The sequence below is a fragment of the Rhineura floridana genome, chromosome 4 (assembly GCF_030035675.1).
Source record: "Rhineura floridana isolate rRhiFlo1 chromosome 4, rRhiFlo1.hap2, whole genome shotgun sequence".
In the NCBI taxonomy this organism is placed as follows: domain Eukaryota; kingdom Metazoa; phylum Chordata; class Lepidosauria; order Squamata; family Rhineuridae; genus Rhineura; species Rhineura floridana.
In genome coordinates this window covers 35,335,974-35,362,442 of record NC_084483.1, presented here as the reverse complement: position 1 = coordinate 35,362,442, position 26,469 = coordinate 35,335,974, and the positions used below count along the sequence as shown (strand labels likewise).

The window sequence follows — 26,469 nt, the reverse complement described above, 5'->3', positions numbered from 1 at the left end:
CTGTCATTATTTTCCCACCTGGCTATCATTCTCCTCACCCACATTCATGGAACTGAGGGTATACCAAAGACTTTTAATTAGCATCTCCAGGGCAACAGAGCCTTGTGTTACGTGTAGCCCCTAAAGCTTGAATAGTCTACTACAACAGTCCTGCGCTTTAGTATATGCTTACTCTAAATACCCAAAACTAGTCAGACTGGTGACTGGACTTGAAGGGCTACTGCTCTGATCCATCAGTGATGTCCCCCCACCCCACCCGCAGCTCTTAGCTTGTAAAAAAAGCTTTCACAAGCTTTTCATAAGCACAGTTGTATTGGGCAAGAGAAGCTTAGCTTGGCAATTGTGGGCTTTGGAGCCTTTAACTACCACAGTATCATCCTTGTGCAAGCAAGGCTATCATCCTCAACAGTTTCTACGGCAAAAACAAATTGTAATTTTAAGGTTGAGCTATTACCTGTTGAACTGGGTGTGTTTGTGTTAAATGTTTTCTCTGTGTAGCGTGTGTGGTTTTTACCCACACAGTAACTACATATTACTGCAGCAAATGAGGATCTGAAGGCCTTTCTCTCCTGAAAACGTCTCCCACATTGGGGGTTGGGAGGGTTCAGTGGGCTAGGGAATGCACCCCTTTCCCTATCTGCCACTACTTTCTTATAAGTGTTCCCTTGCTCCTTGTTAGTATTACAAGCCAAACAGGTTTGGGAACCCTGAGTTTGTCTTTTAATGTGCATTTCTGCCCCTAATGCATTTTAAGAGTGGTTAGCTTGGTTTCTGGATGTGCATCATGAGGATTCCCGAAATGTGCAGATCAACAATAAAAGAGCTGAAAATTGCAGCCCTTCAAGGTACCTCCTGGTTGACTTACAAGTGAACTTGTAGTTTTGGTTCTATGTTCTTCCAGTGCCCCCCTTCCCTGACTGACTCAATATGCAGCATTTTAATCTTGCTCATTCACTCTGATTTCCTAAGTTTGTGCTGGAAGCCATGTAGCACAGCATTTAAAAAGTTGCCATCAGCCCCTAACTACAGTTCTTTAAAGAAGGTGTTTCTGCTGTCATTTAAACAGTGTCTATTTGCTGGTAAAGGTTTTTTAAATGCAAGGGTGTTGCTGATACAGCAGCTTTCAGTGCTGGAGGATGTCAAGCTAATTCCACTTAATGTGAAAATTGGTTTGTGCAGTTTGTCTTTAAAGTACATATTGTCAGCTTCAAGCCTGTCAAAATTAGAGTTTCTGCTCATATGCTTTATATTGTTTTTGTTTTAGCCAGTTTTTAAACCAGCCTTTCTTAAAAGAAGGGGAAAAAATAAAGTATGCATCCTTGGGAAGCATTTATCAGTTCACAACTGCAGGAGTTAGAACTTGTGCTTTAAAAGGAAAGGGTTGTATCTGACTGTCAATACTTGGAGGAGACCCATTGCAATCAACTGATCATTGCTTTCAGTGGGTCTGCCCTACGTATGTTTGATGCTTTGATGTTTTTAAATGAAATAGTGGTATAGAAGTATAACATATTTATGACTTAGTTCGGGGAGGTATGGAGGAAAGAGAGATGACATTAGGACTTTATATGATGCTTTGGCACAACGATCCCAAACCTGGTTGAGAAGCAGTTCTGTGGCTAAGACAAGTCCTCTCTGTTGGCTTTGGGACAAATCAAAGGTGATGGCAATTCGAGTTGTTCTTTGCAGACAGTTCCAAGCCACAACCTTACCTTGCCCAGAATCAAAAGTTTAAATATCAGTAACAGGTAACACATATTTCTCATTGCTGCTTTGGTATTACTTGAAATTCAAAAAGAATTTGCTTATATAATGTTCTCATAATAGATAATTTATTTTTCATACTTGAAGGTTCCCCGGGAAAGGAGAGCATCAGCAGTGAAACCAGATGTAGATCATTCTGATCAAGATCATGGCAAAAGGTTCAGTATTCAAACTTGAAATGCTTTAAAAACAAAAAGCTGCTCTTTGCTTCTCTGTGTAAAAAGAGCAAGCTTTAATTAACCTGCAGAACAACCACTGACTTATCTCAAAGTGCTTACCACAAGTCACTTAAAGCTTGAGTCTGTACAGTAGGGGTGGGGAATCTGTGACCCTCCAGATGTTGTTGGACTGCTATCTCCCATCTTCCTGACTATTGGCCATGGCCCGTGCTGGTTGGGACTGATTGGAGCTGGAGCCAACATCTTGAAGGCCACAGGTTCCCCATCCCTGCTTTACAGGCATGATATGAAAGCAGTTTGCCAACAGTATTCCCTCTTGTTCTTGGCTTAGTGGTAGGCAGATCAACATGGGGAGAAGTATCCCCATGTTGGCAAGGATTGAGCATCCCCAAGAGGAGGAGCACTAGGAATGCTCAAGGATTAGCAGACATCTCCTACATACCCAACTAATCACTGTGTTTTGCCAGGGAGGGCATCCTGCAGATACCATCCTTTTAGGAGGTCCATTCCATGTGATGTCGGAATCAGGCCTTGAGTGAGGTGGCATCTACCCTTTGGAACTCCCTCCCTTTGCATATCAGACAGGGGCCTTCTCTGTTGTCTTTTTGGTGCCTGCTAAAGATGTTCCTTCTTCAACAAGCCTTCCACAATCTTTATCCCAGTTGGGATCTATCTTGGATTTGAATTAATTTTATGTATGTGCTGCTTTTTAAACTGTGTTTATTTTTATATATTTTTATAATTGTTTTTATATGTTTAATTGTTTTAATTCTTTTCATATATCTAACTGTTATATATGTTGTAAATGCTCTGTTATGCCTCATGGGAAGTAATTCATAAATGAAATAAGAAAATCTCAGCAGCCAGGAACATGGTCAGTCAAGTTATAATTGTAGAGTTGCTGTGGGAGATGCATCTTAACTTGAAAAGTGGGAGGTGTATGATCCGTTTCAACTCCTCTTTTTCTGGATAGCCCAGAGTTCCCATGAACTCATTGAGAATAGTCCCATGACTGAAGCATCCACTGAAAGATAGCTCTGCCAGCTATCTCCTGTGTGGGATACAGCTGTTATGGATGACTTCACCTTAGGCTGGAGAGCAATGATTACACACTAACTATATGACTGGCTTTAGGGTAGTTTGTGAATGGAGTCTAGGCACTGTAAGACAACTAAAATAAATCCAAGGACAGCTTGTCCATTCCCCTTAACTCTGATGTAAGCTAATCCTTACCTAATCACCAAAAATGGACTAGCCCATATCATTCATATTACAGTGAGACAACGGCAGGGAGCAGTTATAAGCGTGCTAGAAATATAGTAGACATGATCTGCAGAGTTGCTGAAGGATAAGGCACAAAACCAAGACCTTTGTGGGTACTAGTTACTCCATCACTATATATATGAGAATTTTTGTATCATAGCATTGATGTGTAAAAGCTGTCTATGTAGCCTTTCTCTCAGCAATGTGTAAGCAGATCAAACTTCTTGCACATCAAAGCAAAAGGTAAATCCCAAGGTATGTTATGAAGGCACATGAGGCCACCATCTTTCTGAAGCTAAGCAAGTCTGGGTCTGGTCACTGCTTGGATGGGTGACTACCTGGAACTGTATGTATGCTCTCTTGGGTTCCATAATAGAAGAAAGATGGGACATAAAGGTAAGGGGGTGGAATCCTTTCAGGAGAGGGGATGACATCAGGTAAGCTTGAGCTCCAGTGCTTGTCATTTTAGAAATTTATGCTCCCCCCTCCGCTTAATCTGCCACCTTTTTTGTTGATTTAGGAACAGTATGCCAAACATGGCGGAACAGTCACTCATTTCTGCTGGGGAAAACAGAGTACAAGTCTTGAAAAACATGCCTTTGAATATCGTGCTTCCACACACTTCCCAGATGGGTGTTGACAAGAGAGGCCACCTGACTACTCCCGACACAACTGTCACAGTCTCCATTGCATCCATGCCTACCCATTCAATCAAGACAGAAGCTCAGTCGCACAGCTTCACAGTGGGCATCCCTCCAGCTGTCTATCACCCGGAGGCACCTGAGCGGGTGGTGGTTTTAGATAGGAGCCTCAACGGTGACCAGTTTAGCTCTAGTGCCCAGCCTCAGAATTCCCAGCGGCGCACTCCAGATTCCACCTTCTCAGAGTCTTTCAAAGAAGGCGTGCAAGAGGTATAGAAGCAACCTCTCTCTTTTGCTTATGATACTCTTGTGCAGCCCTTTGCATGTCAGTGGTGCTATGTGATACGGCTTTTTTTTGCTGTGGGAGCACAGAAAAGCCACAGACTGTGGCTTCTGGAGAATCTCAAAAGGAAGGCTGTTATTCTCTGTATACTTCTATCTATGCCTATCTATGTTAAATTTCTATACCGCCCGACTAGCATAGCTCTCTGGGCGGTGTACAACAGAGAAATAATACAACAAAGAAATATAAATATACACAGTATATAAGTAGCCAAACAATAATAATAAACAACAAACTAATGAAAACATTTCAATAAATATACAATTAAGCAATCCCCACACACTTCACAACAGTGTCTAACAAAAATATGCTGTAGTCCAAATAACAGCAAAAATGAATCTCCAAAATTAAATCTTGACCCCAAAAACAACTAAAAAACAACTAACCCCAGTAGTCTATAGACATCCCGAGCAGCAGGTTCACGCGCACATACACACACACACACGGTCTCTGGCCCCTTCAGCAGTTGCTGTTTTTGTAGCTGGAGAGAGACAGGGCCCCACCCTTCCAGGCCAGGTGGAAATTAGCCAGAAATGCAGGGAGCAGGTCTTGCAGAAACTCACACAGGTAGATGGTCTTTGGCCCCTTCAGCAGTTGCTGCTTTTGTAGCTGGAGAGGAACTTGAAAGCAAATCCCATTGAACTCTATAGGACTTCTAAGTAAACACGCACAAGATTGCGCTACAAATTTTTAAAAAAGCAACTTTTCTGCCCTTGATGCAGTGCAGTGGTGGAGAACCTCTTTCAGCCTGCAGGCCACATTCTGTTGTGGGCAACTTTCTGAGGCTGCATACCATTGGTGGGTGGGTCCAGATGCAAAAGTGGGCAGAGCAATGGATGAAAATCTTAGCTTTATAAAGTACGCTACATCCCAGCCATGCAAAAGTCAGAGGTTTCTACAAACATGAATGTGTATGTGTACACCCGCCCCCCCATATACACACACCAGGCAAGCAAGAGACATTGTTACATTTCAAACACGCATTCCAGCCAGGACAGGAGGGGTGTGTCACCTGGGGAAGGGTGTGGCCTGGGAGAGCCCTGAGGGCCAATAGAGAGGCCTGAAGGGCTGCATTTGGGCCCTGGGCCTGATGTTCCCCACCCCTGCCTTAAAAGTTTGCAGATAGATGCTTGGCAGTTTTGTAGACTTTGGCTGGCAAACCTTAGAAGTTGGAGGAGTTGCTAAGATTTTTCCAGTGGCTTTTCCTGTAACCATCAAAAGCAGAATAAATTATGTAAGATAATAAAAACTGCCAAACAAATGTATGCAAAATAAGAGATTGTGCAAATTTGCTTAGCATGTAAACAAACTAGATTTTGTAAAAAAAAACTTGGGTTGGTCACAGAACTTGGGTTGTATTGAATCTTTACCCTTTTGTAAAAGCACAGAACACCTCCAGCCCTGTATATTACAAACTATTGCATGCCTTCCTTTTACCCCTCTGATTTTGTGCACTGCTTCCTAATCTGTGCATGGATATCAAGTTCTATTTAATTCTTATGTAAACCTGAAACATCAATCCAGTGGATTAGAAATAGAAGATTTTCTCAAAGGCCTATGGGTGTAATGTACTAAATTTAAAACAAAAGCAGTCACTATACAATACGAAATCACTAGCAAAAGCATATGGCTCATTTTACAGGGGGGAGAGCTGCTTTGGCTATCAGCTTGAATGTGTGGTAATAATATTGGCAAGGCAGAAATACGTACAAGATCTTTGTGTGTAAAAACAGTGTGTTCAGTGCAGTATCACAGAAAGACAGAAGCAGCTGGAGTTGAGTGCAAAGACCTCTAAAACTGAGCATTTTGTTCAAATGTCAGAATTGGAGCTAAGCTTTTTCTTCTTCACAGTTCCCAAAAGAGATTGAAATGCCATGCTAAAAGAATCAGATTGCCTTTGAAAGCAGATCAGTGTGTTCTTTTTGCATAATGCTTGGCAGTTTGTAGGCCTAGTTTTTGCCTTCCTTGGTGCCCATGCTAAGTAGAAGGCTGCAAACATGCCAGGTTAGGTGGCTACAAACAGTTTATTAATGATAGATTTAGGATTGAAGCATTATTTTTTTTTAAAAAATTGCCACCTATGCCTGAAACAATTATTAATACTTCCAGGTTTTCTTTCCTGCTGAACTGAATCTCCGGATGGCCGGCATGAATTCTGAAGACTATGTGTTTGAAAGCATTGCTGGGTAATCTTCTGTTCCTCAGATCTGGCTGCTGTGAAATGCTCTTTCTCTGGTGCACAGTAGGGCTTGACTTGGCACGCCTCTGCCTTCTTTCTTATGTTTTCCGCTCACGCTTATGGAATGAAATATGTGAGCTCTGTTGGGTGGTGCACCTTAGTCCTGATGTGGCTCATCTGGACTCACCAAGGGTTCGGTTATATTGACTGACTTCAGGCATTATGTTACTCCCTACCCCACCCCAAGTTTTGATTGATGTTTTCTGCTGTTGAATCTCAAGCTTAGAAAAGTTAGATATTGAGTCGGTAACTGCTCTGTACTGCCAAGCTTCTACTGCCTTTTTAAAGGATAAGATTAGGCAGCTGGTGACGGGGGTTCAGGGCTTCCTATCTGGCACCAACATAGATCCCACCCCCACCGACTTGTCTCTTTTTATTAAGAGACAGCACGGGCCAAGTTCAAGGTTCTAGTTTTGGTGTACAAAGCCCTATACAGTACAGCTCGGGACCAGGATACCTGAAAGACCGTCTTATCCCTTATATACCCAGTCGATCACTGCACTCTGCAGGTGAGGGCCTCCTGCAGATACCATCTTATCAGGAGGTCCGTTCTGCACAATATAGGAAATGGACCTTTAGTGTGGTGGCACCTACCCTGTGGAATTCCCTACCCTTAAATATTAGACAGGTGCAATCTCTGTTATCTTTTCAGCACCTACTGAAGACCTTCCTCTTTCAACAAGCCTTTTAAGTTGAGACCTTATCCCAGTCCGCGTCTGTCTTGGAATTGCTTTTTAATGTTTTTAAACCTTTTTAAAAACAATGTGTTTTTAACCTTTTTAAAAAAGATGTTGGAAAGCGTTTTTTTAAAGATGTCTTGAAAGCTTAAAACATTTTTTTTAAAAGATGTTTTGTTTTAATGTATTTTAAAGTCTGTTTTATGATGTTTTAAAGTGTATTTAGTGCTTTTGTTTGCTGCCCTGGGCTCCTGATGGAGGAAGGGCAGGATAGAAATCAAATAATAAATAAATAATCTGCTTGCTACCACCAAGAGATGCAGGAAAAAGGACTCCTTAACCCCCCCTTCCCTCACCATAGACACCAGCAGAGGCATTGCCAGACCTTTGCTTGCACACTTGTTCCCATGCAGGCAAATGGGAATGAACAGTTCAGCTCACCATAAGAGAACACTACTAAAGCTTCTATTAACTAGGAATGAAAATATCTGTCAGTTTTGGTTCTCTCAGTTTCTCATTTTTCCAATCATAAATTCAGTTCTCCAGATTTTTGCAGCAATTAAAAAAAATCCTAATGAGAATTCTCTAGCATTCTAGTGAGAATGTCTCCTAAAAAACACATTTTTGTAGGCAGTTTTGATTAATGTACATGTTTTTGCAAGCCATGTCTTGTCCTATATTGCATTTTTGCATGTTAGTTTCACTCATATATTCATTTTTATGCACACCTTCACCTAGTATATGCATTTTTGGAAACATTGGTTGGTTGGTGAACTGCATTACAAAATGTGGACAAGCGTGACTTTTGAAGCATGGCTGTGCTTTGGTTCTCGTATTGTTTTGGAAAGTGCGGATTTGATAGGTTCGGCTTGAAATGCAAACTGAATCTAATTTCTTCCCAATCCCTACTGTTAACTCAGACTAGTGAGGAAGGAGTTAACAAGCCCTTGGCTTGTGATGCAGCTGGCATGGAAGTGAGTTAGTGGGTGGAGCCCATGTTGTCTGCCCTCCCTGGCTCATACAAAACATGCCTCTTTATTTTAAGAACTACTTGCCAACTGAGGTTCATGGCAACTTTCTGTACTTTAGCTTCGGCCTTCCTTGTGCTAACCCATGCTCATGTCAAGTACATAGGAGAGCTCCTTGATAAAATGATACATCAGCCCTCCCGATTTTGAAATTTTAAAATATGGCTGCACAGAATATATAGAGATGTAGACTTGCCAGAAGAAGCAGGGAGATAAATGTAGTGCCATTCAATTGTTGTAAACAGCCCAGAGAGTTTTGGCTATGGGGCGGTATACAAATGCAATAAATAAATAAATAAATCTCCACTTGTTTGGAAGGATTTGGGAAGGCATTTGATGCCCTTTTTCTAAACTTTTCTGGTGTGGTACAGCGACCGAGAAATGAACTGGAAAGTCCCTAGTTCAAATCTGCCATGAATTCACTTGGTGGTCTCCATCTTTTCATCTGCAATAAACATGGTTGATAATACTGACTTGCCTTACTTACAGGGTTATTGTAAGGATTGTAACCAGATAATGCTTTTGAAGCACTTTGAACATATACACATGTTAAGCATTGTTAATGTTAGGATCACTTCTTAAGTAATGTGGCTTTTGTTTTCTATTTTGCTGTGTAGAAACCAGCTTGTGTGTAGCTCAGGGATGGGGAACCTGTGATGTACCAGATAGTGTTGGACTACAGCTCCCATCATCCTTGCCCATTGGCCATGCTGGTGGGGGCTGATGGGAGTTAGAGTTGAGCAACATCTAGAGGGCCACAGGTTCCTTATCTCTGGTGACGATTAACAGTCACTCACAGCATCTTTCCAGCAGTTGAGCATGCAGTCCAGCTGTGTGCAGTTTCAGATAAAGTAGCAGACTTGGACCAGGGAAACCTGGATTCAAATCTCCACCTGCCATGATGAAGCTTGCTGGGGTGATCCTGGGCAAGTCACTGTCTCAGCCTTGCTTACTGCATTGGTTTCTCATGTGGCTGTTGATAATAAGGCATAGCCCCATGTACACCAATCTGAGTTCTTTGAGCATGATGTGAATGTGTCTAATAGATGGATGAGGCATTCTATGTTGTAAGTTACATATAGATTGCAAAACATTCAGCTTCTCAGAAGTGGTTTCTAGGAAGGAAAAGTATTACTTATAAAGTGGCAATAAGGGGACCTTTCTTACCTATCCTATGTATTATGACTTTCAAGTCCGAAATAAGTAGACATCAAGACTTAAAATGCAGTTTTAAAAAAACAAAAACATGAGTGTGTGTAGGGGGAAGTGGGGTGACCAGTTCAGTTATCAATTCTGTATAATCTTTTATGTCTAGCTGGCTGTCATGTCTAGATTCTTTCCAGATGTCATTGATTTATCAGTCTCCCCCTTCTGATTTTTCAGGAACAACTTTGAATACGCACTGGAAGCTTCCAAATCACTTCGGCAGAAGCCAGGAGATAATACAATGACTTATCTAAACAAGGGCCAGTTTTATCCCATTACACTAAAGGAGATTAGTGGTGGTGAAGGAATCCATCAACCCATCAGTAAAGTTCGAGTGAGTTGTCCCTCTAGAAACTATGTGGGAGGAGAAGCTGGTCTCATAAGTGTGATGTATTTTAGGGCTAAGTGTGTGTGTGTGGGAGTCAACGGTTGCACCACTGGCCAATTTCCAGTGGTGCAATTAGAGCAGTGATAGCGAACCTGTGGCCCTCCAGGTGTTGTTGAACTTCAGTTCCCATTGGCCCCAGCCAGTATGGTCAATGGTCAGGGATGATGGGTTCAAAAACTTATGGAAGGTCAAAGGTTCCCCACCCATGATCTCGAGAGTCTGCTGTAGGTTGATGGGATTCATGCCAAAAACATATACTGAATTAGATTGACCTTGATCTGATCCAGCAATTCACTTTTTATGTTCTTAAGCGAGAGTGCATACTTAGGATCAGTAGACATAGATTAGTTATGCTTTTAGTTATGCCGTAACGTTACTATTTTATTTCTAATCTGACCTATATCAGATGATCTCAGGATGGGTTACAATCCACAAAATGACAATATAACAAACCATAAAATCAGAAAAATCAATACTCCATATAAAATCAGATACTCAGCAGTCAAAGTCAACATAAGCAGCTCAAATATATCATTATTAACACCTTGAAATTAGAGAAGACATGTATTGGTAGCCAGTGCAGTTCCTTTAGAATGGCATTACATGGTCCATACACAATGTTCCCAGTGGGATTTACAATTACCCTGAGAGCAATCTAACTGCACAAGTCTGCATTGGCTGCAGTTTATGGTGATTTTCAAGGGTAGATCTACGAAGAGCACGTTGCAATAAATCTAAATTTAGGAAATCCTAAGTATGCACACTGGCTTGTAATCAACTCCTATTTGGAATAGACCCATTGAAATAAATGGACTTAATTTGGACGTCATGACTAAAGTCTACCGCTTTGAATCCAGCTAGGATGGATGCAACCCCTTTACTTTATAATTTGAATTTTGGAGTATAGTTTATTTTTAAAGGAAAAAATGCCACACAAGAATGATGTCACCAAGTGAGCTCACACCTATAGTGTTTTTTAATGGCTAATTTTTTGAGAGTGCATTTTAATTATTTGTTGTTAACTGACTTAATAAACTAAGATTTTTAATATTGGTTGTCTGCATTAGCAAGATGGTATATCAACAATTCTTTTTCATCTCTTGATTTGGACAACCAGTTCATGTAAAAAGCCACATTTTTTCTCAAACAGCTCACTGAGATGATGCAATATAAATCTAAATTTTAAATTATCTTCTCATGAACTTTGCGAGTAGCCCTGTTAGGTAGACCCAGGCTGAAAAGTAATTACTGGCTCTGCTGTTTGTTCTCTCAAGTCACTCATGTGCACACATGAAGATCATGGTTAAGACAGATGCATGGCATTATGAACAGTGACAAGATTCCCTTGTTTCCACTGTCTTGATTTTTGTTTTGAAAAGGTGGTAGACAAGAGTGACCTGACGCCCTTAACTTAAACCAGACTCTGCTTTGTCTTAACTTAAACCAGACTTCAGCAGTATTCTTGGTCCTGGCAAGTAACTGCAAAAAAGCTTTAAGCATTTATTTGTACACTTCTGCAGAGGATCTGCATGCTGAAATTGTCTCAGAAAGGGACAGGATCATCCCTTCTATTAGGCAGTGAGGTAGCCTGCCTCACGTGGCAGATTTTAGGGCACAATTTAGTAGCAACAGTTTGTTATATTATTTTACTACCATCTGGACTTTTTTGCCAAATGCCTGAGTCTCCAGAAAAAGAGTAGCCTTTGCATTGTGCTGTCAGTGTGCTCCTCTCAGGCCCCCAGTTTGTCAGAGCTCATCTACACAGGAGCATTTATTCATAGCAAATACACTGCTTTTACCTTTGCAATTGATTTGTACTGTCCGTACTTCCTGCTCAATGGTAGCTGCCAGTAGTTCTTTCCCATTCACACAAGTAGGCATTCCTCTGGGAAGGATTAGTCTTGCTGTTTCCTTGTGGCCCCACTCTCTAATTATACATTTCCACTCCCTCTTGTTGCTAGCTAACCGAGCATGCTCAGTCTGTTCTACCAGCTGCAATAGGTTCCTTTAAAAAAAACAACACCTAGAAGTTCAAGTATCTGTGTCTTCCCTGCCTATGGTTGGCAGGATACAGCTGAAAAACAGATCTTTGTTTGAGCAGTGTTATGCTTTTGCTCACAAGTTGGGAGGGGGAGAAAATAAAGGCACCGTTTGTAGCAACATAAAAAAAGGTCAGCAGAATGGAGGAGAGCAGCTGGAAGTTGCTTGTCAACCTACTGGAAAAGAAATGAAAGAATGGAGGAGATAGTGGGTGTGGAGAAGGGAACAATTGACACACCCACTTAAAAGCGTTGGAGCAAGTGTCTGCAACCAATAGAGAAACGGAGTGGAGACTTTCTTTCTCCCCTTTTCATATTATCAGCAGATTGGGTTAGTACGGATTTACAGAGGGGAAATTGCGTGATAGCTTCTGTTTGCTGGTCACGTCATGTGAACCATGCAAATTTAAAGGAGATGTGAGTAATGCCAAACACACAGTAAACCACCATGTAGATGAGCCCTCAAAAACTATTTTTGGTGTTTCTTTGAAAGCAATAAGATCAAGGGGGAGCTCTGGCATATTACTGGTTCTTGTTCACACTCTGTTAAGTTGCTGGGTAGCTGCTGCTGATTTTAAGCTGCCCTTCATATTGGGAAGTCCACCTATGTATGCAGATTTTGCAAAGCTAAATAGCAAATCACTGAGCAAGGATGGTGAACTAGCAACTGTTCACCTGTTGTTGGACTACATCTTCCATCATTCCTGATCATTGGTCGTGCAGCCTGGGGCTGATGGGAGTTGGAGTCCAACAAATGTCTGGAAGGCCACAGGTTCTGCACCCCTGTACTAGAGATTAAGTGGTAGCTAGCTCTGAGTAGTTGTGTTCACACTTCAGCTTAAAAAAAAAGGTGGTGTCATTGCTAAGGTGAAGCTACAAGGCTCTTCTTTCCCCATGAAGTGTTTGGCCAAAAAACCCTCTGGCCTTTATGTCAATTAAGCTCTTCTGTCCCTTCCCCCGTCCCTGTCTTTCCTCCTCTTTTGAAGAGTGTCATCATGGTTGTATTTGCTGAAGACAAAACCAGGGAGGATCAACTCAGGCACTGGAAATACTGGCACTCCAGGCAGCACACAGCCAAACAAAGGTGCATTGACATAGGTAAGATGTTATCCAGCTGCAGGTGCCAAAATACCACTTGGCAGGTTTTAGTCTCTGCTCTTTTTTTTTTTCTCTGCACATGTCGAGGGCCATCCTTTAGTCACTTTTTAAAGTCACTTTTCTACATGGCTTCTTTGTCACTGTTGTTGATTGTGTGAGAAATATTATTACCCGTCCTAATCTTTGGGCTATAGATCTAAACAAATAGAACAGCATACTTCTTATGCAGGGTGGGGAGCACTTAATAGGCCAGATTGGTGTGTCAGGATGACCTACAAATCAAGTAGAAGGTAGTTCTCCAGATGTTGCTGGGCTACAACTTCCATCATCCCGACCACTGGCATGCTGTTTGGGGCTAATGTGAGTTGGAGTCTAACAACATCCAAGAGACCACAGATTTAGCCACCCCTGATCTGTAATATGCACTGGGTGTTGAAGGTTGCTTAATCTTCTGGGACTTGTCCAAAATTGTTGTCCCTAAGGTATTGTTGAACCAGTCAAATGGGGGTCACGTTTTGCTTTTTGGGATTTGAGCTGTCTTTGGGACTGCTAAAATCTGTTTGGCTTAGTTTTTGTCTCCTGTGGAAGCCACAGGTGTTTTGAACAGTCATGCTCTGAGCTTTGCTCATTTTTTCCAGAGATAATCAACCTAACTGTCAGATTATATTCCTCTGTCTCTATCCTCCTCCTCCCAAGAAAGCATAGTCAGTTCTTAATTCCTGAAATAAGAGGTGCTTGGGCCTACAGCCTGTCTGTGGCTCGTGCCCTCTGCTCCAGAATTTCTTGTCCTTTAATCCTCAATATGTATGGATTAGTTGTGGTTACTCGGTGTGGAGGAAAAGGCACTCTGCACATGAGCAAATCTGCTATTGCTTATTACAGGTATTTCACTGGTGTTGCAAAACAGGTTCTAGGAGTGAGGCAAGTCCCTGGCACAAGTCAAGCCCCAGGTACAATTGGGGCAGGGAGATGAAAGATGGCATTGCAGATACCCACTTGCCTATAGCCAAGCTGTAATTGGCCAACTTCCAGATTCTTTTGGTTGAAGGTTGGGTTGCACTCCTAGTCCTTTCCTCCTCTGAATAAAAGCAGGGATTAATCACTTGCCACTTAAAGGCAGACGCACATGCAAATCTTCTTTTATTATTGAAGGAACTTTTATGAAGAATATATATATCCTTGTTATGCCGGGTGACATTTCTCATACAAAACCACAGGGCATGGCAAGGGTAGTGGGTGTCACCTCTTTTCTTTTTAGAACTTTTTGTTTCATTTCCTGACTGTTTTTAAAAAAGAAAACTTATTAAAGAGATGCCCACAGGCACCCCTTGATTCCTTCTTAATGTTCCATAATAAGTGACTCTGTACTTGGTCTGTACATATGATGAATAGATTAACATGCTGTTGTGTATGTTTTTTCTCCTATCAACAGCTGACTACAAAGAAAGCTTCAACACCATCAGTAACATTGAGGAGATAGCCTATAATGCCATCTCCTTCACTTGGGACATTAATGATGAAGCAAAGGTAGGCGTTCAGGCTAATTTTTTCCTGGACCTTCTTTGTGTTTAAGGAAAAAAAGGGATGTATCTTAAATGTGGCATGAGATCTTTATTTTTTGCTTTTAAGAAATAGTCACTGGCGGGTTGCCAAAGTGTGCTTCAATACAACCACTGTTTGGATTAAAGTGGCCCTTTTTCAAGTTCTTACCTTCTGTTCTCCCCCTGCCCCCCTCCAACACACACACAAAATTTAGTTTTACAGAAGGATGGTGAGCAGGAATAGGAAAGTGCAGCAGGCTGCTGTAACAAGCAAGAGTAATTCACTCAGTGTGGTGGTGAACTGTTATGTTGAGGCATACAGGCTGCTAGGTGCCTTTAGCTCTTGTTCCAACTGAAGAGACCATCTGGCAGTGTATCAGGATCTCAGGCTGCTGCACCTATTCAAACAGACGGCTTTCAGCCACCTAAGTTTAAACAGAGGTGTGTTTGCAGGCTGGAACTTGTAAGCCTCTGCAAACGGTCCATCTCCTCCATCAGAGTGTCCTTGTGTGTCAGATTTTCTAGTCACCTTTTGATTCTGCATTGGCTATGCAGAGGTCACTAGACAGCACAACACAGCCTTCACTGTCCTGGTGCCCTCTAGATGTTTTGGACTACAACTCCCATTAGACCCAGCCAGCACAGGTTGGTGAAGGCTGGCCTCATAAATGTATCACTTCAAGAAAGTTTTCCCAAGTGGTTAAGGAGTTAAGTATGGTGGGCAAACCAATCTGTTTCAATGTTAAGCTTTCAGGACTCATCAAAGACCACTTATAGGATCAGCTGATGAGCTTGCTTTACCCTGACATGAGGCAACTTTTAAGCTATCTTCATAGAATGATTTGAAATTCTAAAATATAAAATTATTCTGAAATAATTATAATTTGGAGCTTATTTCAAATTGAGGCCCCATCCATGGTCCTGATGTTAATGAATAGATGGGCCCCCTTTGCTTTCCCAAACTCTGTTAGCATGAGGACCTATAATGAACACCTAGAGATGGCCAGTAGCATGAACTACATTTCCTGGTGACTCTGGTCATGTGAGGCAGCATTTTGGGTAGCCTTCCCCAACCTGGAGTCCCTAGAGGTTGTTGACTGCAAACCACGTTATCCTTGACCATTGGGGATGATGGGAATTACAGTCAAACAACATCTCGGGAGTCAAGGTTGTTAAAGGCCGCTCTAGGGCCTCACAAATCCCCTATCATGAGTTTTTGTTGTTACATAGGTTCATGGGGGTGGGGCAAAATAAGTCCATTTCAACCTGGGCTTAATTCACTATGAGCTTTGGTGATGAGTCACATTTTGAATCCTCCCTGTCTTTTGAAATCCACTGTTGTTAGAACATAATATTGGTTTACTGGATTCCCACTGCATTACCTTGCTTCCTGAATGGGCCAATTAAGCCTCAGACCCTGGGCTGCTCCCAAGGTCTGAATAGCTGATGTTCAAAATAGGTTAGAGGCCACCGAGTGAGTTGATCCCGTCTGGTCTTGAAGACTTACTAAGTGGCTGAGAAATGAAGAGTGGCTGCCTGAATTTGATGTGAGTGGCAAACCTTTGTGAAGGTTGAATCTGGTCTGATCTCTCTACACAATATGGTATGAGGCATGGTATAAATGGACTGTACCATTTCAAGCTGAAGGGTGGGGTTGCACAGCCATTCCTGAATGCCTCCTCTGCCTGGTTACAAACTAACACACTGGTAGGAGAACTTGTAGTTCTCTTGCTGCTCTGCTTCTTGAAGGGTGTGTATTTATTTATTTAACACAGGGGAGCATTCAAAATGACATCCCCCATCTGGAACTTGAGGTGGTATAACTAATTTTTCTGTTGCACAAACCTTCCACCTTTATCCTGGGGTAGGTCAAGTCTCTGTGTAGCTCACAGAGGGAAGGGTGAGTTATAATGAAGAAATGAAGAAAAATACTGAAGGCAGCATACAGCCTCTCAAGCAAAGCCTCTGTTTTGGACCTGCTGAAGCTCTTTCCAGCATTGCTCCAGATCTGGTGTTCAAGGTGTGGTTTCCCTAGCAACGCCGCCAATGATTCTGCTGCTGTTAGACCACAGTTCAGTCTTTGTGACAGAACTGAACACTGGGAGTCGTGGTGGGGATTTGTTACAGTACCCTGGCATGGTTGGCAATTACAGTACATGACTGATGGTACAATCCAAAGTATTGTTCCAACAGGTCTTTGGAATGCAATTTTTTTAACCAATCAGTTTTCATAAGTTGTTGGTCCCTCGCCCCCCATTGTTATAGCATCGTGTCTTTATGTTGTACACTGCCTTGCTTTATTGTCTATGCAAATGTGGTGTATAAATATCTAAATAAAAGGTTTTCTCAGAAATGTCCCACTGAGTTCAGTGGGAGTTCCTTTCTAGTAAGGGTGTTTAGCACTGAATCTGTCAGTCATTCTGTTGTATCAGGGTGGTTTATGCATGAGCCATATCTTGGAAGGCTCCTGTTGAAATGTCTGCTTTGCCTTGAATTCCCCAAGTGATCTATGCCTCATCTCCCCACCCCACCATCTGTAACATAAGAATAACGATATTAGCCTGTGTTACCTAGCTGTTGCAAGGATTACTGAGATAATGCAAGTGAAACACTTTGAGCGTGCAGGGGAAAGTGTCATATCACCATCGAGTTATTACTTCCTTATCAACTTGTCTCTTACCCATCCCTGCAAGCGTGCGTGGAACACACACCTGTATTTAACAGCTGCCATTTGCAACCATGACATCATTTTGCTTCACATTGACTGAAGACAACTTCCAGCGGGGCTCTGAGAGTAATAGCTTGGCTTGTGTTAATCTGTTATCGGTCATATGGAGAGTACTGTATTGGCTTTTACAGGCATGTAAGAGAACCAGTGTGGCGTATTGGTGAGAGTGTTGGACTATGACCTGGGAGACCAGGGTTTGAATCCCCACATAGCCATGAAGCTCGCTGGGTGACCTTGGGCCAGTCACTGCCTCTCAGCCTCAGAGGAAGGCAATGGTAAACCTCCTCTGAATGCCGCTTACCATGAAAACCCTATTCATAGAGTCACCATAGACTTGAAGGCAGTCCATTTCCATTTCAAGAGCATCTGTGTGGGAATGGTGGAGCTCCCGTTTTGAAATGTCTTTGCCATGTTCTCACTATCCCCCTGCCCCAGGTGTGGGCCTGCTGTTAAGCAGAGGATGTCACGTGTGTCAGCAGCAGCAGCAAGATATTAGCTCTTTATCCCCTAAGTTAGCCCCCACTCTTAGAACACTCCTCTGTCGCTTGTGTTGAAATTAGGTCTCATTCACACCATACATTTAAAACACTCTTATACCACTTTGACAGTCAGGGATTTCCCCCAAGAATTCTGAGTACTGTAGTTTAAGGGTATAGCTCCGTGAGGGACCTCCTTTCAGTATCCTTAACTAACTACAGTACCTAGCATTCTTTGGGGCAAGCCCTGACTGTCAAAGTGGTATAAGTTGGCTTTAAATGTATGGTGTGGATGTGGAATGGGGGAGTTTTGTATTGTCTTTCACATCGGTCAACACCATGTCGTATCCTGGCCCCTGCCACCTTGAGTTTTTTCATTTTGGTGCTTCCAAACACATGAGAGAGACTAGGCAGTTGCCCTTTCCTCTAGCAGGTCTGGACGATCTGGGCAACAATTCAGAAGGGAGGAAATGGAAGGCTTTCACGGTTGAATTTGGCAGTGGAGTCCTCAAGGAAGGATTTGTGGGCAGAGGAGGAGGTGATTAGGGGATGGGCAGTAGAAGCTGTTCCAAACCTTTTATTGCTAAATAAATACTCCCTTCTCAGCATGTAACCCTGATGTGTTTATCCTTCCAATCCAAATGGCAGTGTATCAGCACCTGATGCCGAAAATGACATTACTTGTGAAGCTGGTATTTATTAGATTTATATCCGCCCTTTCTCCCAGTAGGAGTCCAGGGAGGTATGGAATACTAGTCCGAGAATCTGAAACACTACAATTGCTTTTTAATATGTTTTTAAACCTTGTTTTTTAAAATAATATATTTTTTACCTTTTTTAAGATGTCTTCAAAGCTTTTTAAAAATGTTTTTAAAGTTGTTTTGTTTTAATGTATTTTAAAGTCTGTTTTTATGATGTTTTAAGGTGTTTTTAGTGCTTGTGTTTGCCGCCCTGTGCTCCTGCTGGGAGGGTGGGAAATAAATAAATAAATAAATAAATAAGTAAATAAGTAAAACGCTGTACTATAAGCTGAACTACATAATTGGGGGACTCTTGAGATCTGGCAGCTATAGAAACACATTTCTGTAACTGCTGTTTCATCTCTGCATTTTGCAGATAACCTGGTCATTCAAGTGTATCCTGAATAATCCATGTTAATTTACGTGGTATGAGCCAAGTGCTGTCCCTAAAAAGGACAAGCGAACCAAGGCATCATGGCCAAGTAACACATCTTGAGATCATCCCTTTGTTTATTTATAAATATATTTGTTTACTGCTATTTCATTTAAAAAATCAAAAGTTTGCAACAAGTAAAAAAAACAAAACCCATACAGTAAAAATAATTAAAAACACAGTAAAAACAGAAGTATTGCAAAAAGACATCTTCTTAATTGCCTGCATAAGCCTGATGGAGCAGAAAGGTTTTCAGCAGTTGTTTTAAAGTTAAAACAGAAGGCATCTGCTGAATCTCTGTAGACACAGCATTCCAGAGAACTGGACTGATGACACTGAAGGATCAATTCTGTGTTGCTGTTAAATGAGCCTTGCCAACTCTGGGGATGACCAAAGCTGCTCCTGCAGATGAGCTCCGTGATCAAGCTGGGATATAAGGGTTCAGGTAGTCCATAAGGTATCCTGGACCTAAGTTGTTTAGGCTTTGTAAATTAATACAAGGACCTTGAACCTGGCTTGATAGTGGATGGCCAGCCAGTGCAGATGCTTTAAGAGTTATGTCGCATGTTGTTGGCCATGTGCTGCCATCAGAAGTCTGGCTGCTGCATTTTGCACCAGCTGAAGCTTCTTAATCAGGGCCAAGGGTAGCCCCACTTAGGTGATTTCGAGAGTAAAGCTGTTACCTTTGTACCAGCAACATCAAAACTCTGTGTCATGCAAATTCTGAAGTAATTTTGCACATGAATAGGGTGTGTGTGGATATCTTGCCGGACATGCTCAAGTTGCATATTCTACATTGACATTTTGAGTGGGTTTTTTTGCAAAACTAAGGGGGGCAGTGAAGTATATAGGTACACGACTAGAAGCAAGGACAGGTAGTCAGTGATGTTTGTAAGCTCTTGAACATTGTCAGTGTTGATAAGCAGGTATAGGGTTGGCAGTATATCTCATTGTGTTCTGTGTCACTTACGCCAGGCAAGTGGGTGTAGGGTTGCAGTCTTAGCCATATTTGGATGGTTCTACTTTACTTTCCCCCATGCAGCTCACAGGACTGAACAGGGAGGACTTGACTGTAGTATCCCCCTGTTTTGTTTTGATTCTTTTAAAAAGCCTGTTGCTTATTTCAGAAAATAATTATCCTGTAGATAAAACATAATGAAAATTTCTTCTTTCCCAGATATCCTACTTTCACTTTGCCTTTCTTTTTAAAACACACCTCTTTATTTATATTGACCTAGTAAAATCAGCAAAAAATTGTTGTTGTTGTTATACGCCTTCAAGTCGATTATGACTTATGGCGACCCTATGAATCAGCGACCTCCAAGAGCATCTGTCCTGAACCACCCTGTTCAGATCTTGTAAGTTCAGGTCTGTGGCTTCCTTTATGGAATCCATCCATCTCTTGTCTGGCCTTGCTCTTTTTCTACTCCCTGCTGTTTTTCCCAGCATTATTGTCTTTTCTAGCAAATCAGGTCTTCTCGTGATGTGTCCAAAGTATGATACCCTCAGTTTCATCATTTTAGCTTCTAGTGACAGTTCTGGTTTAATTTGTTCTAACACCCAATTATTTGTCTTTTTCGCAGTTCATGGTATGTGCAAAGCTCTCCTCCAGCACCACATTTCAAATGAGTTGACTTTTCTCTTATCCGCCTTTTTCACTGTCCAACTTTCACATCCATACATACAGATTGGGAATACCATGGCGTGAATGATCCTGATGTTCGTGTTCAGTGATACATCTTTGCATTTGAGGACTTCTTCTAGTTCTCTCACAGCTGCCCTCCCCAGTCGTAGCCTTCTTCTGATTTCTTGACTATTGTCTCCATTTTGGTTAATGACTGTGCTGAGGTATTGATAATCCTTTACAAGTTCAGTGTCCTCATTGTCAACTTTAAAGTTACATAAATCTTCTGTTGTCATTACTGTAGTCTTTTTGACATTCAGCTGTAGTCCTGCTTTTGTGCTTTCCTCTTTAACTTTCATCAGCATTCGTTTCAAATCATTACTGGTTTCTGCTAAGAGTATGGTATCATCTGCATATCTTAAATTATTGATATTTCTCCCTCCAATTTTCACACCTTCATCTTGGTCCAATCCCGCTTTCCGTATGATATGTTCTGCGTACAGATTCAACAAATAGGGTGATAAAATACACCCGTCTCACACCCTTTCCGATGGGGAACCACTCGGTTTCTCCATATTCTGTCCTTACAGTAGCCTCTTGTCCAGAGTATAGGTTGCGCATCAGGATAATCAGATGCTGTGGCACCCCCATTTCTTTTAAAGCATTCCATAGTTTTTCATGATCTACACAGTCAAAGGCTTTGCTGTAGTCTATAAAGCACAGGGTGATTTTCTTCTGAAATTCCTTGCTCCGTTCCATTATCCAATGTATGTTTGCAATATGGTCTCTGGTGCCTCTTCCCTTTCTAAATCCAGCTTGGACGTCTGGCATTTCTCGCTCCATATATGATAAGAGCCTTTGTTGTAGAATCTTGAGCATTATTTTACTTGCATGGGATATTAAGGCAATAGTTCGGTAATTACTGCATTCTCTGGGATCCCCTTTCTTTCGAAGTGGGTTATATATTGAACGCTTCCAGTCTGTGGGCCATTGTTTAGTTTTCCATATTTCTTGACAAATTTTTGTCAAAATTTGGACAGATTCAGTCTCAGTAGCTTGTAGCAACTCTATTGGTATATCGTCTATTCCTGGTGATTGGTTTCTTCCATGAATTTTAAGAGCAGCTTTCACCTTGCATTCTAAAATTTCTGGTTTTTCATCATATGGTTCCTCCGTGAATGAATCTGTCATCCTGTCATCTTTTTTTATAGAGTTCTTCAGTGTATTGCTTCCATCTTCCTTTTATTTCATCTCGGTCAGTCAGTGTGTTCTCCTGTTGACTATACAACATCCCTACTCGTGGTTTAAATTTCCCTTTCATTTCTCTAATCTTTTGGGGTAGGGCTCTTGTTCTTCCCATTTTGTTGTCCTTTTCTATTTCTATACAATAACTATTGTAATAGTTTTCTTTGTCCCTACGTAGTAGTCGTTGTATAGTTGCATTTAGGGTTCTGACCGTGTTTCTATCTCCTTTTGCTTTTGCTTTCCTTCTCTCTTTAACCATTTTAAGAGTTTCTTCAGTCATCAATTGAGGTCTTTCTCTCTTTTTAACAAGAGGTATTATCTTTTTGCATTCTTCTCTGATAATGTCCCTGACTTCAGTCCATAGTTCTTCTGGTTCTCTGTCAACTAAGTTTAAAGCCTCAAACCTGTTCCTTATTTGATCTTTATATTCTTCTGGGATGTTATTTAAATTGTATTTTGGCATTTTGTTGTTGTTTAGCTTTACTCTGATTTTCGATACAATCAGTTCATGATCTGTACCACAGTCTGCTCCTGGTCTTGTTTTTGCAGAAAGTATGGAACTTCTCCATCTTCTGTTTCTAATTATATAATCAATTTGGTTCCTATATTGACCATGTGGTGATGTCCACGTGTACAGTTGTCTTTTTGGTCACTCAAAAAATGTGTTGGCAAGAAACAAATCATTGGCTTCACAGAATTCAATAAGTCTTTCTCCTGCTTCATTTCTGTCTCCTAAGCCCCATTTCCCCACAATTCCTAGTTCTTCTCTGTTCCCTACTTTTGCATTCCATTCCCCCATGATTATCATCATATCTTGTTTTGGTGTGTGATCAATTTCCTCCTGTACTTCTGCGTAAAATCTCTCCAATTCTTCTTCTTCTGTGTTTGATGTTGGAGCGTAGACTTGGATGATGGTTATGTTCATAGGTTTCCCATTTAATCTCATTGATATAACTCGCTCAGACCTTGCATTGTAGCTCTTAATTGTTTTTGCTACATCACTTCTCACTATTAAAGCAGCTCCATTTCTTCTTGATTTCTCATTTCCTGCATAAAATATTTTGTAGTTGCCTGACTGAAAATATCCCACTCCAGACTTCCGGGAAGGGTGACTTAGCCTGTGCCTGCTTTTGAGACGGGCTCCTGCCTCAAAAGAAGCTTATTCAGATATATCAGTCAGTTTTTTCTTTTTTTTTTGACTGATTAAACTTCTCCCGGGTAGGGAGAAACGAAGAGATTAACCTCAAAGCCTATTTTTGTTGGGACGACCAGATCTCATTAATTTATGGGACGAGGTCCAGCCGACGAAGGTGGGACGGATTTTCAACAGCAAGCTCTATCTGTTAAAGCGAACGTTCATCTTATCTTCTAAGAGAGAACGCACTAACAGGCAAGCACCCTTCTTTCTATATTTTTCTTTTACTTGACTTAAATTGTTGCTGTTTAAAAGAGATTTGCCAGATTGATCGGTTTTTGACATCTCACTGGGGAGCCGTAACTTCTCTCTGCTACGCACTAATTAATAGCTTATCTCTGTTTTTGTTGCAAAAAGCTGTCCTGGATTTGCATTCTAAAGATACACACAGAAGAGGGATTTCTATTCCAGATTTTTATTTTGAAAAATATTATACTGTTTTGAGACTACTCTCTTTTTGGTCTATTTTATTTTGACGAATCTGTTTCTTGACGATTGCCATTAATTGTTTCGATCCTGGGAACTGCATTTTGTTTACTTAACTATTGGAGAGATAAGGCTGTCTGCTCTGTTTATACTGTGATGTCATCAAGTTTGGAGTATTAACCCAATTGTTGCTGAAATAAGAAGTGGTTTTCCTATATTTTTCTTTTAAAATGGCAATTAAGAAAGTGGCTGAGAATCTGGAAATAACTATGTTTCAGAAAATAATGGATGAGATTGAGATAACGAAAATTGAATTGAGTAAAATGAAGCAGGAGATTAAAGATATAAGGGTCCCTGTGAGAGAGGTGACCCTGGAAGGGGTCCCTGTGAGAGAGGAGACCCCGGAGATTGGAACAGGGGTCCCTGTGAGAGAGGAGACCCTGGAGACTGGAATAGGGGTCCCTGTGAGAGAGGAGATCCCGGAGATTGGAACAAACGTGGAACAGGAACAAGATTTGGAGTCTATGGACTTTAGAAATAAAATCTATTGTTTGGAACTCAATGTTATCTCTGAAGAAATTAATGAAGATTCTAGAGATAAAGTTATCAATGGCATGGATTATCTTCTGGATTGGAATGATGTGATGGAGCCCAATATAGAGAAAATCTATGGAATTAACTGCAGCCATGTGACAATGGAAAAACTTTTAAGAGATGACCCAGTGTATTTTGAAAAAAAGAACAGAGATATGATTTTACAGCAGTATTTCAGCAACTTATTCAGAATGGATGGCAAGAAAATATTTGGGATAGAGGTAATTCCCATCAGACTCTTACTATATGACTATGGCTTTGACAGCAAGATTATTATGGAATACTGATAATGGAAGATTGGATATTGAAATTACTGGACTTAACAAGACTACTGAAGATGGAAGATGGAAAATGGAACTAATAGAGATAATAGAACAATGGCTACTGAAATTACTGAACCTAACAGATTCTGATGTGATGGATTAATTGAAATGTTTATTTTGACTATGGTTATGACAATAAGATTATCATAATTAGTAATGAGATGGATTAATCGATATGCTTATCTGGAAAAAAAAAATTGATAGATATATTTCTTAAAGAATTGAAACCTCTCTTTGACTTTTTGTGGAAAGAATAAAGTAATGTTTATGAGATTTGATGATTAAGTAAGATAACTACTGGAGGAAAGTGATTTTATAATATGACTTAAGAGACAGGATTGCTATATATTATAGACTTATAACTGATTTGATCTTTGACAAATGGGAAGTCAATATTTTACTCTTTATTTTTTATTTTTGTTTTTTTTTTTCTTTTTTTCTTTTTGTTTAACTATTTTTGATTCTGTTTTTTGTCTTTGAATGTTTTATGATTTTGTCTTGTATGTTTTATGAAAATCTGAATAAAAATTATTGAAAAAAAAAAAAAAAGAAAATATCCCACTCCAGTCCATTTTAATTGACTCACGCCAAGTATTGTAATGTTGATACGTTCCATTTCTTGCTTGACAATTTCTAACTTTCCCTGGTTCATGCTTTTCACATTCCATGTTCCTATTGTGTGCGTCGTAGAACTCCAGACTCTCCTTTCGCATCTGTGCGCATCAGCCTCTGGGCTTCCTTTCGGCTTTGACCCAGCTGCATCATTAGTCACAGCACTACTCGTACTTGTCCTTTGTTCTTCCCCAGTAGCTCGGTGAGTGCCTTCTGACCTGGGGGCCTCATCTTCCAGCACTATCTCGTGTTGCATTTTGGATACTCTGTTCATAGGGTTTTCGTGGTAAGAGGTATTCAGAGGTGGTTTACCATTGCCTTCCTCTGAGTTTGGATGCATCTTAGTCTGGTGTCTCAGCTTTGACCATTGCGCCATGGGTGCCGCTGCTAGGAGTCTAGCCTCTTGGTCTAGACTCCTAACAGCATTACTCTCAGCTTCTTCAACACTCTCAAACTCCCTCTCCATGTTAATTTTCACCATTAATTTTTGTTATGGTCATTCTTGATCAGATTACTTTGGAGACAGAGCAGCAATTCTTTCCCACTGATCTTATCAGGAGGAGACCTAGCCAATTTCAACGATTTTTATTGCATGGTTCATTTGACTTGCTTTTTTTTTTTTTTTGGACAAAGACCTTGTGTGGTGCACTGTTTGGAGATGAAGGAAAGAGCCAAAAAAGTCTTATAGGGGAGTACTTAATATATTTATTATAAATAAACATTGGTTAATATTATAGTGACTTTTTTTGCATGAGATGCCTTTACGAGCTAGCATACAGGTCAGCTTTATAACTGTGACAAACTTCATTCAGTTAATCCAGAACTGCAGGGATGTGAAAGGATTTCCCCCCCAAAAAATGTGGAGGACGGAGCCTGCCTCTATTAGTTTGGGAACATGAAGTTGAAGTATGATGTGAATTAGCTGGAAATAAAGGTTGAGAGACGCTCAAGAACGACAAAAGAACTAAGAAAGATGAGACCATGATTTCAGAAATGGATATAAATTGAAAATCTGGTGGTTAAAATGAAGAATATCAAGTGGTTTACAACAAAAGTGTTATTAGGTACTTAAAGAACTCAGACCCATAACTGGGAATGGACAAATCTGTCATCTCTGGTTCTCCTAAGTTTTTCATTTTTTCCAATATTAAATCAGTTCCCATCTTTTCACAATAATTTGGTTTTGGTTTTTTAAAAAAACCTTCAGCAGCAGTTTAGTGTGTTTCTTAACAGACATATTTTTGTATGCAGTTTTGACTAATAGATACCTTTTCCTAAGGAATTTTCTCCAGTGTAATGAATTTTGGATGGTATTTTCACTAACTTATGCATTTTTGTACACATTTCTCAGCTGGAGAACTGCACTGCAAAATTCAGAGAAACAGGACTTTTGAAGGCTGGCTGTTTCAATTCACATATTGTTTTGAAAAGTGCAAATTTGATAGGCTCATTTTTAAATGCAAACTGAATTGAATTTCTCCCCATCCCTACCCATGATACAAATTTGCATAACATTGTGGCTAGCTGAAGTCTCACCAGCACTGTGCCCAGCTCCATTATTAACAAAACTTCTAAAACTTTAGAAAAAAGGAGGGTAAGGGCAGAAGATCCACAACCTGCTGCAAAAGACCCAGGGCTCAGGGACAAGTCCCTAACAATGCCCCTCC

The 26,469-nt window shown here is 40.8% G+C and overlaps 1 protein-coding gene across 6 annotated transcripts in view; it reads left to right on the top strand.

The window, feature by feature from the left end:
* Window positions 1-26,469, top strand: part of GRHL1 (grainyhead like transcription factor 1) — an 81,131-nt gene that overhangs the window by 13,861 nt on the left and 40,801 nt on the right. For all 6 annotated transcript variants that reach the window (XM_061622790.1, XM_061622792.1, XM_061622793.1 and 3 more), the window contains 6 exons: window positions 1,852-1,922; window positions 3,727-4,117; window positions 6,300-6,376; window positions 9,518-9,674; window positions 12,754-12,865; window positions 14,298-14,392. In XM_061622790.1, the coding sequence (XP_061478774.1) occupies window positions 1,852-1,922; window positions 3,727-4,117; window positions 6,300-6,376; window positions 9,518-9,674; window positions 12,754-12,865; window positions 14,298-14,392 (903 nt within the window). The remainder of the gene's footprint in view (window positions 1-1,851; window positions 1,923-3,726; window positions 4,118-6,299; window positions 6,377-9,517; window positions 9,675-12,753; window positions 12,866-14,297; window positions 14,393-26,469) is intronic.